This window comes from Dipodomys spectabilis, unplaced genomic scaffold (genome assembly GCF_019054845.1).
Source record: "Dipodomys spectabilis isolate Male_0828 unplaced genomic scaffold, ASM1905484v1 ptg000096l, whole genome shotgun sequence".
NCBI classification, from domain to species: Eukaryota; Metazoa; Chordata; class Mammalia; order Rodentia; family Heteromyidae; genus Dipodomys; species Dipodomys spectabilis.
The window spans coordinates 21798571-21811027 of record NW_024870773.1 but is presented as its reverse complement, the minus strand read 5'-3'; the positions used below and the strand labels follow the sequence as shown (position 1 = coordinate 21811027).

The 12457-nt window shown below is 41.1% G+C and overlaps 1 protein-coding gene across 2 annotated transcripts in view; it reads right to left on the bottom strand.

Moving 5' to 3' along the window:
• Prkcq (protein kinase C theta) overlaps window positions 1-12457 on the bottom strand; it is an 84731-nt gene that overhangs the window by 44365 nt on the left and 27909 nt on the right. For both annotated transcript variants that reach the window (XM_042686116.1, XM_042686117.1), the window contains exons 2-3: window positions 5344-5470; window positions 1931-2130 (exon numbers count right to left, since the gene is read on the bottom strand). In XM_042686116.1, the coding sequence (XP_042542050.1) occupies window positions 1931-2130; window positions 5344-5461 (318 nt within the window). In that variant the 5' untranslated portion in view covers window positions 5462-5470. The remainder of the gene's footprint in view (window positions 1-1930; window positions 2131-5343; window positions 5471-12457) is intronic.

Below are 12457 nucleotides of genomic sequence, written 5' to 3'. Positions count from 1 at the left end.
TATATGTGTATATATTTATATATCATATATATTTATGTGTCATATATACACACAGAACATTAGTGGACTAAAATGAGTAAGAAAAGAGGTGAGTCAAAGGCATGATTTATCATCGCATTCATGGATTAGCTGAAATAAATGAGAGCTAGCAAGAGATGTGCTTTTAAACCTAGAGTTGAATTTGAATTGCAGTTAAATAATTTCCTACCCATGTGACCTTATATAAACTGCTCAGCCTCCCAAGATGTCTGAGAAACTGACATAATAGTAATCGCATTTTAGGATTACAGTTTTATGATAAACTCTGACTGCTTGGCTACCTGTAAGTTCTCATGTAAGCTTAAATAGATCAGTGGGTAGAGAGATGTTTTCAGTATCAAGTAGAGACATCATGGCTGGCAGATTTGTGAAGCGAGCAATAGAAATGAAGGCAAAAACAGAAAGAGAAGAGGGAGGAGTTGGGGCCTGATCCTCACTGCAGTGGTGCAATCAGTAAAACGTGAGGAAATGTGTTATTGACATTCAGGACACAGCGGTGATGCAGGAAACTAAACCAGGGGCAACGCAACTACTGGAAAGCGATGCTCATAGAAAGACATGTTTTTCTCTTGCTTCTGGGAGTAAAGGAGAAAGCCATGAGCTCAGTGGTGACCTGAAAAAAGCAGGAGCTCAGTCTCAATGCATTACTTACTCACAGAATAGTTGATGGAGATGAAAGGCAAGTTTGAGAGAATCCCTTTATAATGGAGGAATTAATTTTTAAAAAGCAGTTTATAATAGAAGCAAGGGAAACTATTAGTTTAAGATAATCTGAGATAAAAATAAATTAAGGACCTCTCTCCCACACCCCCACCACAATTACAGCTTAAAATCAGAAAAGGATGGTGAATTGGTTAAATAAGGATCCAAATGCCGCCTGAACACTATATGACCATCTGTAGCATCAGTTCTTTAACCTTTCCTGACTCACCTAAACAGCTGATCTAGAGGAGTCTGGATCCTTTTATCCAAGCTCAAAGCAGAAACACTCAATTGAAACCTCTGAACTACGTTCTATACACGTACCCACCTTCAATAAAACCTTGGCTTGTAGCTGTCTGTAAAGATTACATCAGTTGCACCAGCAAAAATTTGTATACTTTCCTAAAGAATACTTTTTCTTGTGTACCCAAAATGGACACCAAAAATGTAGTTTTGGGCCTTCTCTCATTCCCCTGTGAAACCTGAGAACTGAAACTCTTTTGTGTAGATTTCTAAAGTCTGAGGTATAGTAAAGCAAGAAATGGAAAAGCAAGATCCTCACCTTTGGCATAAATGATATACACATTAGTAAAATGTTTTCTGGGTTTCAGATCACGTAAAGGCAGATTTTATGGATACACTTTTATTTCATTTGGTGTCCTTAGAAGTTTGTATTAGCATTTTTTAATGCACCCATGTTTTACTCCTCCCTTTAATATTTCTAAACATCTGCTACCCCAACAGTTATAACCTAGATTTGCAAGAGTGGTGTGCTAAGCATGAGTTGTGGATGATGTTTTTGGTACAGCGTAAGCTATTTAACTCCATTATGGCTTAAAACGATTGATAGACAAACTTGAAAGAGGTCTTTCTGCTAGCCTCTTGCAATCAGATATCTTGAAAATAGTTTCTCCCCTTCAAGAGGAACTTTTGATATTTCCAAACTTAACAGTGAAAGATCAACCACAGATTTTCATAGCCTTCTCTACTGTTATGTAAGCACCAGAGAGATCTGAATATATTTATACATTTTGAAGCTCATAATAAATTGTCATTATCATTACTAAATCACTAAGGAGGAAGTGTATGCGTTTACTCCAGGCCTGGGAAATCCTGACAGAAACTTGGAGCTGGCTAACAACAAGGTGCATAGATTTGATGAACTAGAGTTCACAGATCCAACTCTTACCCATAGCTCTGTCCTCCCATTGTTCTTCCTGCATCTCTCGGCCAGCGAGTAGAGCTCTACTGTAGTTTCTGAAATGAGGTCCACATTTTTGCCTTTCACAATGATCTGCATCACTCTTCCCTTGTTAATATGGGCGTCGAAGGTGCTGTCCCAGGGCGGGTACATGGTTGGTTTCTTCTGGATATACATCTGCCCATTTTCTAGGACCACAAAGGTAGAATTCTCATGACTCATTCAGGCAATGTTAGAGAATCATTCAACTTAATAGTAACACCAACTCCCTCTGCTCTCTGGAATGGGTAATTCTGTTGTGAAGACAAAAATAACAGAGACAACGCAGGTGACAGAACACACCATTCCATGGTCGAGATGCGAGGTCATGCGCTGAATCTTCAGAGTCGCATGTAGGTTATTTATTTATTTATTTTTGCAAACATGTCAAAAGTTTAGTGAAAATACTGAAAGATGTTTGATTATCCCTTCAAACAAAGCACAACCTGAAACCAAAATAAAGGATACCAAACTGTATTCTAATTACTGACTGTAGGTCTTAGTACACACTCATTTATAAATTACCTTGGCTTATGTGTTTGTAAATAGAAGTTCTTCAGCCTTCTGGAAATAAATAAGAAAGTATAGTCTCAAAATATTAAGTGTATTTTGAGGAGATCCTTCAAAAGTATGACAAACATTATATGCCATATTTTCAGAAATGTTTATACCTATCACTACAGCTATTCCATTACTTTAGTTTCAGTAACTTTTCCAAACAAAATGCATTTAGGTAATTTAAATAATAGGCATCGGATAATGTCTTAGACTGCAAATATTTATGAGTTGATTGCTTCACTTTGGGAATGAATGTCTGAGCAAATAAAACTTTAAATAAATCTCTAAGACAGGGCACATACGTGGAATGCCTACACTCTAGAGGCTGAAACAGGATGACTCAAGTTCAAGGCCAGCTGGGGCTAGATGGGAAGACCCTTTCCCAAAATATCAAAAACAAAACACATAAAGGGAAAAACAAACTTAAACTGTTCTGCCTTTTGGTATCCTCCTTTATTAGACGGTTGGTCTTGGTCATGTGATTAATTTCCCAGGCATCCAGTGAAAATAATAGTCAGTATAAAACAACTGCAAGACGCAGTGGCACAATCTGGGTTTATAATGACAACCTCTTTAAAAAGAGCTAAACATTGCCATTTGGCATAAATACACTTAAAAGTTGAACCACTGCCTTCTCAAATTCTTCTTTTATCCTCTCTTTCTTTAGACAGTGCTGCGGTTTCAACCCAGAGCTGGCTAGGTTGGTGCTCTACCACTTGAGGTATACCTCCAGCACTATTTTCATTTTTTGCTGGCTATTTTGGAGATGGGAAAAAGAAGTCCTGGTTATGGTTAAGAACAAAGCTACAGACAGCATAGTTCCTTTATGAAAAGCTGGAGAAATTTTACTAGTGGAATTCAATAGTTTAGTCACATTTCTACCCACATTTGGATGAACAGGACCATTTTCAAAGGCTCACAAACAGAAAGCGCCTGCCACAGCCTGTTCATTCTCTTGACTCATCTCTCTCTCTGTCTCTCTCTTTCTCTCTCTCTCCCTCTTCACACAATGCAGCTTCACACAAACCAAAGTTCAAAATTTTCCTTAAGTCCTGTAAGAATAATACTTGCGTGATAACATTCAGAGTGATTTCTAGTGAGAACAAAACCAACAACACAAGAATCAAACCGAGAAATCGCTACAGTCCACAGGCCAATCTTTTAGAAAAACTGTTTCCTTCTTTTCTGACAAGGTCTCTTGATCCACATGGCTGATTAGACCAAGTTCAAAGGCAAGACCAAAAGAAGAAGGAAATTTCAAAAAAAAAGAAAAAAAAGAAAAAAGAAAAGAAAAGAAAAAGACTCTCCAGAGGCAAATGTCAGCGAGACCTAAAGCTGGAGAGAACGCCAGGTCCAGGAGACACATTGAGTCCAAAGCAGCTTTGAAAAACTTAGACATTTTACACTTCAAAGATGTCTGTGACATTTGCAAGGGTTTAGGTTGGGAGCAAGTGGCATTCTCACTTTTAACTAAACAGGAGAAAACTTGGGGCAGAGGGGAAAAAATCAAGATGTTCCAGTCTCCTTGCCTTTGATGTACTTAGAGTGGCTGGAGGGATGAACTGAGCCATAAAATGTTTTTGCTTTATTTTTGTTTTTTGTTTTAGCTATTGGTTTGAGGCAGCACAGTGGGATTTAGACTTCTCAGAATTCTGACCTGTTCGCCTCCAATGGAGGTTCCACCACTTGACTCAGTTTCCCCTTGCATCTGTGAGTGCTCCCAGTCCCCTACAGAGGTCTCCTAAGGACTACTCTCTGTAGAATAACAGACATTTTTCTGTATCCATCCTTCTCCTCTCCCTTTAAATGCCTTACTTACCATTACTTATCACGTTGTAGTTTGGACGATTGCCTTTTGCTATGAGAGTAGGAGCTGTCAAGGAAGAGAGCTCTTTCTGGACTTGCTTGCTATTTTTTGTATTGTGTTTTCCTCTCTGCTCTAGTCCCAGGGCCCTCAAAGTAGGCTCTTCAAGAACACTTTTGTGTATAGTAGATGTGAAGACTTACTTCTCTAGTTACTTCAAATCTCTACCCTTGTGGGCTGGGGGTCACACGTCTCCTGAACCAGTCTGAATGCAGGGAATCAGGAAAAGGTTATGAGGATGGGAAGGTTTTGGTATATAAACTTTCTCCTACCTTTCCCTTGGAAAGTCCTTAGAATCCTAAAAAGCAGAAGGAATGAATGGAAGCCGAAGGGACCACACACATAGTCCATTAGAAACAGAAGACTCTAAGTCTACGGAGGGAATCTTGGCTCACAGACACAGTTTGACCCCTTGACATGAACTTGCTGCTTGGACGTGTTCACCTAAGACATGGCTATACTTCCATTCAGGTAGGATCTTAGTAAGTGCAAGTTGCTAGAATTTGGATTATAATGGATCATGATAGATTCACTCCCCCAAACTTCACCAAGCTTAGCCAAGGAAACAATAAGCAGTCTTTAGAGTTGATCCCAAGATCAAATTAGATTAGTCAGTATTAATCTACTCGTAATCATTTAAAGCAACTAGGCTTATGAGTAGAGGTTATACATCCTCTATGTGCTTCTTCTGCATTAACACTTCACCTAATTTCCTCAACCTTTTGCCTTATCTTTGTTTATGTGAAAAAACCCAAAAACAGCAGTGAGTCTTAAGGTTCTAGTCAGTACGTATCACTTAGTATGCGTCCTTAAGACACACTGGACATTGATGTCTTGAGCTGTAAATTCCAGTTGAATCAAATGACCTTGAAGGTCTTGGAAGGACATCACCCAATATTCATAGCCAGAGTCACCTCCCCACCTCAGTCCCCATTCTTACCTGATTCAACATACTCTTTTACAAGTACGGCACAGTATGGGTTCACAGCCTCACCCTGACAGGACTGGCAGGTCCCACAGTCAAAGTTGGACAAACCAATCCGAAGAAATGGTGACATGGTTGCTCCCTGGAAAATGACAAAAGATAAGCACTGTTTCAGGCTGTCAGATATTTTTGCTGTTCTGTTCTCCACTTAACCAGTGTTTTATTATGGACAACCAGAGCCTTCAATGGATCCACTATCCAGCTGAACAAATGCTTCTATTTCCACTTCTGCAAAGCACATTCTGGACTCCCCCCAAACCACAGACTGACTTGCCAGAGATCTAGCCTGTCTGGAAGTGTGCATCCAACTTTGCTAGTGAGAACGAAGGAAAGAGCTAATTGCAAGCAGTCTCAGAGAGTTAAGTTTAATGGCTTCAGCGTGAAGCAAACGTTTTCCAGCATTTTGTTTTGTTATTCCTGAGGTGCACAAGAAACAGCACATAGTAATCAGAAAATGAGTTGACAAAGAGTGAGTCTATTTTAGTCACGCCAGTTAAATATGACACTGCAAATTCTTACATGGTCTATTTATGTGGGTATTGGAATTGTCTCTAGGCGTTTAGCAGCTGATCCGTATTCCTTTTGGATATTTTTACAAAAGTCTGTTTTTGTAATAGTCGCTCTCTCTCTTATGCACACACACGCATGCACAAACATACACTCACGTGCTCATACCCACACAGACATAAAATGAGCCTTTGAAACACAGACACTTAAAAAATATCTTAAGCCATTAGCTATTGAAAAATATGGTTTGAATATTGTATGAAAAACAGCAATGACTTACTCTCAAAAGATGAACTAAGTTCTTCACAAATGCAAAAAAAAAACAAAACAAAAAAACCCAAACCCCACCCCTTTTTTCTTTTGCTTTTTCGGTCTGAGACTGGTGTTCAAACTAGATACCTGATGCTTTGGCTCATAAGCTAGTGCTCTACAAACTGAACCAAAATTCCTCTTAATAATTAGGCTTGCCTAGAGATCTAGGTGAAAGTTATCACAGTGTTGGATACAGATTCCAGAAACCCAGTCTGGTTGATCTGCTGTTATGTCTTTGTTTGCTTTGCCCACTCACTTCAACTAAATACCTTTTCTTTTTATATATTTTTTTTAATTTTTACCAGAGTCTCCATGAAATATTATTGATCTGAAACTGAGGTCTTTTATTCAGCAACAAAGTTATTTCCTTGCTTCCTCCCTCAACTTGAACCTTTCTACCCCTATTTCCCCAAACTTCGTTAAGTCAACAAATAATATTGTTGGTCCTTCCTGCCTCTGTATGGCAAAGTCAGAGACAGTAACCTAGCTAGAGTTTTGGGCCTCTCATAGCTAATCTAACAAAACCCTAGGAGAACCTCAAGTACTCCAGAATGTTCTTTGGATAAATTGTGTGTCTGTAGAGAGACAAATTGACGGACGCTCTTAGTTTCACAGACATTGGTGAAGTCTTGATTTCCGGTAGAGTTTGGAAGGCTTATCAAAAGGAAGTAGTTATCTGAGCACCATTTATTGGGTGTTGTTAGTTTCTGAAATGTTTCTGCACAGACCACAGGGTGGAATTCCAGTCAGATGGGATTGTCACTGGGGGCATCCTTTGTCTCATGACTTAGAATTCTTGGGCAGCAGCTGGGCTACTGACTGGAAGTCCTGACAGGATTTCTGGGAGAACTTTTCCTTCCCTGGTAGTTTCCACCTGGGGGTGAGTTTCAGGTTGTCTTGATTTCTCCAGCCATCAGGAAAGAAATCCCTGAGAAGTCTCTGCTTTCATAGAAATCTTAATCATGGTAGACCTTGAAGGATTTCCTCTGTACAAGTAAGGGGAATTCTAAGTTAAGACCTAATTTGAGTGCTAATTTGAGGGCTAATTTGAGTCCAGGCGGATCACCAAGTCTGAGTTACTACCACTCTGACCTTTGGGAACTTGTCATTGCTATTTTCAGGGTGTGTTTCTCCATTAGGCAGCTGCACAACAGGAATCTGCCTCTGGAATGGATAGAAAGCTATGAGGTTGCTAGGGTTTCTCTTACTTCCTGGGAGAGAGCTGTGGTGAGCTTCTCCCTCATTCTCAGGGCCTTGATTAGATATCAATGACTTCCTTAACCAAAAATGCCTTCATTAGAGTCATTTGCACTATTCTCCTACCCATAAGCCTTTGGACAATTTACCCACAACATGTATCTTGTTTTGTTGTTTGTTGTTTTGGTTTTATGTGTTGGGCAATATTGGGATTTGAACTCAGGGACTTGCATTTGCTCAGTAAGCCCTCAGCCATTTTAAGTCAGGTTCACTGACTCTTTTGGTTTATTTTTCAGAGAAGGTCTCATGATTTTTTTTTTTTTTAAACTCTAGAGTAGGCTTCCAACTCTAACCTTCCTACTTCCACTTTCCAAGGAGCTGGTATTACAGTTGTGCATCACCATGTCAACTGTACTTCTGGGAAGGTTTAGTTACAGATCTCTGGAATTTGTGTAGGTACATATGTCAAGAGCAAAGGTGTGGGGTAAGCCTGGTGGATGAAATTAACATCAAAGACATCCGTAGTTGTTTGGCTCTAGGAGCTCAGAGCTGATGGTAGGGATAAGGGGAATTTCCCTGACTGTTAAATAGAAAGGAGAGCTCCTTGGGTACAAAATGATCGGCTAAACAGCATGCTTCAGGGCAGAACTTGTGGAGCTGTCCTCTGTACGTTTCAATTAGCCTAGTCTTACTCTCCATCCAACAGTCTCACACGACACAGCAAACAGGTATGTAAGATGACTGATTGGTCCGGCTTTTTTAACAGGGCAAGATCAGGTCCCTTCATGTACTCAGTCGAGCAATAAATTACATGCTCAGTTCTCCCCTACCATCTCCATGTTTTGCACTTATATTTCTACCAGTCCTCACTTGGAGCATACCACCTTCCTTTTCAGATCTGCCCCCTTCGTTTGCTTTGCCAGCTACGTGGTGGCATGACCTGCAACCTCTCTTGGCTCTTCCTCACTTGCTTTGTCTCCTCCCTGCTTGCCTTCGCCTACAGTTTTGCCTCATCTCCATCTGCATTGCCCCTTGTTTGACGAACTATAGCAGACGTGATTTATTCTGCCTTTGCTTACCCCCTCATTCTCTAACATCTCGATGCTATTGTCCATATGGTTTTAGGATCTTGCCATTGATTCTCCAATGGCTTCATAGCTCTCCATTTTTAGTAAATCTGTACCCCACTTCGGAATTGTGGTCCTGCTTCACTCCGTCCTTTGCCTCCCCCTAAGCTACCTTCTTTATCTGCAAGTTCCTGCTTAGTCTCCTCTTTGGTTCCGCTCTCCCCTCTTGCCATTACCATCCCACCCACTCATCTTGTTGAGATTCACTAGGTCCTTCTGTGGCGTCCTATGTACACTGCTAGACAGCAACTACCCCCTTTATATGCCTTGGCACTACCATTTCTAAAGACCGAATGTGGTACCATCTAGGAGTCCTGTTGTGATCTGATGTCTCCAGGTCTCTGCTATCATAAGTGGTGGGGACTTTGTAGAAACCCACCAGACTGTCTCCTTCTTAATCCTCAAGATGCTTCACAAACTCAACTCAAGTGTAGATAGAAATCTCATTTGCAATAAAGTTAGCAAAAGCCCCTGTGAGTGAGGGCAAATGGGTCCCTTAATTCCTTTGTCCTTAAGGTAGAAAAAGGATTTCCTCTGTTACCCCACTCCCTTGGACAGGCAGTTGGCCCATGGGGGATGGGAGAAGCAGCAGTATGGGAGCTCACATTGCCTTACTATAAATAGACCTATGGCTGTCTTCCCTAAGAAGACTGGATGTTAAGAGCATGGACCATGATGTCATCTACTCTGCTTCATAGCTGACACCCTGCCTCCTACCTGGTAGCTGCTCAATGCATTGGTTTTACTAAGGCAGTTAATTGGTAAAAGTAACCTGTTACGTAATCTCTTTCCCTCATATTTTTCTTTTACCTGCAAGGACACACAACAACCAAGAGAAACAACAGTCAGGGGTTAGAGGAAGTGGCACACAAAGGAAACATCCCAACACTGGTACAGTCAGAGCAGACCGATGCCCTCATGGGCTCAGCCACTCGAGTTCTGTAACCTCTGTCTCCCCTGTTTTCTCATTTGGAAAGTGCTGGTATTACTGCTAGTAGTCTCAAAGGACTACGAGGATGAATTGGGCGAACACACCTAAGAGGCTTAGAATGGAGCTGGCACATAGTAAACTCTCAATAAATTTTAGTTAGTAGTATTACCACCCTGATATGTTTTCTAATAGACTTTCTTCACTTTATTGATTTCTGCCAAGCAGGGCAGGAGAAGAGTAGAAATAGTCTTTCAGGGACACAGGGTATCTGAATTATGTGACCTTCATCTGCGCTCTGCTACCCAGCTCTCATCCAGCCTCCATAGATCTTCTGCAGAGTACCCTCTACCCTCAAATACGGCCATTACACTGCTAGCACTTACCCTGATGAACATTAGCTACGTCCATGGAATCATCCACATTTTTGCAATTCCAGCTCTAAAACACCATTGTAATATGTGCTTGAAATGACTCCTTCCAAGCGCCACAATTTCACCTTTAAGTGTGATCTCATTTGTCTTTGGCACATGGCTTTGATGCAGGTTATTGCTCGGTGGGTATACTTTAGGTTCCAGGAACTGAGCAGAATGGAGAATTCTGGTCCCCTGACTCACTGGATATGAGGCCTTGCTTACTGAAGCTGACTCACCCTGCATAAATCACTTCACCTGAATGCTTTTGTGGTGATGCTAGAGTTGTCCACATACCTGAATCTGATGAGGCTCACATTCACAGAGCTAGAAAGTAAATAAATGTGCTATATCTGCATAACAGCCCAAAAAGAATGCCAGGCTTTCTCTTCCTGTGCAATAGTGAGTCTCTCTCTCTCTATCTCCATCCCTCCTTCCTTCCCTCCCTCCCTTCTCTCCTTCCTTCCCCTTCCTTCCTTCCTTCCTTCCTTCCTTCCTTCCTTCCTTCCTTCCTTCCTTCCTTCCTTCCTTCCTTCCTTCCTTCCTTCCTTCCTTCCCTCTTCTCTCTCTCTGTCTGTCTTTTTTCTTTCTAAATTGGACTGCATATTAATTGCTTTGATTTGCCTAGAGAAGTCTCAGTGGCAGGGGAGAATACTATAGGAATAAAAAGTCATCACTTGTATCAAATCCTCTAATGTGCAGAAGAGAGAATCCAGACTAGTCACTAGTAAACTTGGAGATGAGAGGGAAACACATTTAATGTTTTCCAATTACATCAGCTCAGCTAAACTGGGTAAGCATTAGCTCAGAAAAAAATTTGGCAAACTAAGCTACATCCTACAGCATTTACATGATTTTGACTTTCTTCTCTCCTCCCCTTTCCTCCTATTCTTCCTCTTCTACCTTTATTCTTTCCTCCTGTTCTCCTTCATCTTTTCTTCATCGTCCTCATTCTTAAAATTTTTTTTATTGTTATTATGAAGGTGATGTACAGAGGGATTACAGGTAAAAGGTACATTTGTTTTTTTTTTTCATGTCTAGCATCTTTCCCCCCCCCTTTCTTATTGTAAAAATAGTGTACAGAGGGGTTACAGTTATATGAGTTAGGTAATGAGTACATTTCCTATCGAGCATTGTTACCTCATCCTTTGTTTTTCCCCTACCATCCCTTCCTTCTCCCCTCCACCCTCTCCCTCCCCTTCTCTCCCCCTACATTTGTTTTTGGACAATATCACCCTTTCCTTTGCTCTCGTTCCTCATTTCTTTTCCTTTTGTTTGTTGTGGGGCTTGAACTCACAGTCTGAGCACTGTTTCTGAGCCTCTATGTGCTCAAGGCTAGTGCTCTACCACTTGAACCATAGCACCACTTCTGGTTTTTTAGTGATTAATTAGAGATAGGCGACTTTTCTGTCTGGGCTGGTTTTAAACTGTGGTCCTCAGATCTCAGCCTCCTGAGTAGCTAGGATTATAGGCATGAGCTACCAGCACCTGGCTTCCTCATTCTTTTTGATAGTACTAGAATTTGAACTCTGAGACTTATTCTTCTTAGGCAGGCACGGTATCACTTGAACCATTCCAGGTCTTCCCATGATAAAAACAAAGAGTGGTACAATTATTTTCCTTTCTTATGGTATTACCAAGATTTAGCCAAATAGGAATTTGGGAACTTAGGCTCCTGCTGTGGGTTATATAAAGCTCACAGCTCTATCCGACCCATCTTTTCTCTGTTTCTCTTTCACAATTTAACAAATGACCCTTAAATTCAAATGGGTGCCTGGGAGAGAGGCTCACTGGACCCTGTAGGCTTTCATATCTCATAGCCCACCTGCCCTTTCTCTCCCTGCACTTTTAGTCCCTGGGAGGTGTCTGCCAGTTATGTGAGTAGATGTCATGCATATATGATAGAGCCTCATCATATGCCACAGAGCTCAGGAATTCATAGAACCAACATTTACCAGGGCACCAGGCTTTCCTTTCAACTTCCTTCCACATTACAGTGTTCCAGATGATTGGTATCTGTCTTGGAAACCCAGGATTTGTTACACAGATCCAGTACATTTGGAGTTCCAACTACTGTCCTTGAAGTGAGTAACTTTTGAGCTGGTTTTAGTGTGAGTATATGTATGTGTATTGACTAGTAACAGTGGTAGTTACTGACAGTATTGACAGTCACACTAGTAGTTATTATATTAAAACTCAATACACAATATTGATCCAATATAATTGTTTTCTTTTCTTTTTTTGGGGGGGAGGTCCGGTTATGAGGCCTGAACTCTGGGCTTGGGCGCTGTCCCTCAGCTCTTCAGCTCAAGGCTAGCGCTCTACCACTTGAGCCACAGTGCCACTTCAGGCTTTTTTTGCTTATGTGGTATTGAGGAATTGAACCCAGGGCCTCAGGCATGCAAGGCAAGCGCTCTACCATGGAGCCACCTTCCCAGTCCTAATATAACTGTTGTCCTTTGAACATTTTGTGCCACCTTAGTGCCTGCCCTAAGTGTGAGTAGTTACAGTGACTACATTGCATTTCACTTTTCATTTCTTTCTTTCTTTTGTAAGTGGCAAAGCAAGAAGTTTAACTGGGGGAG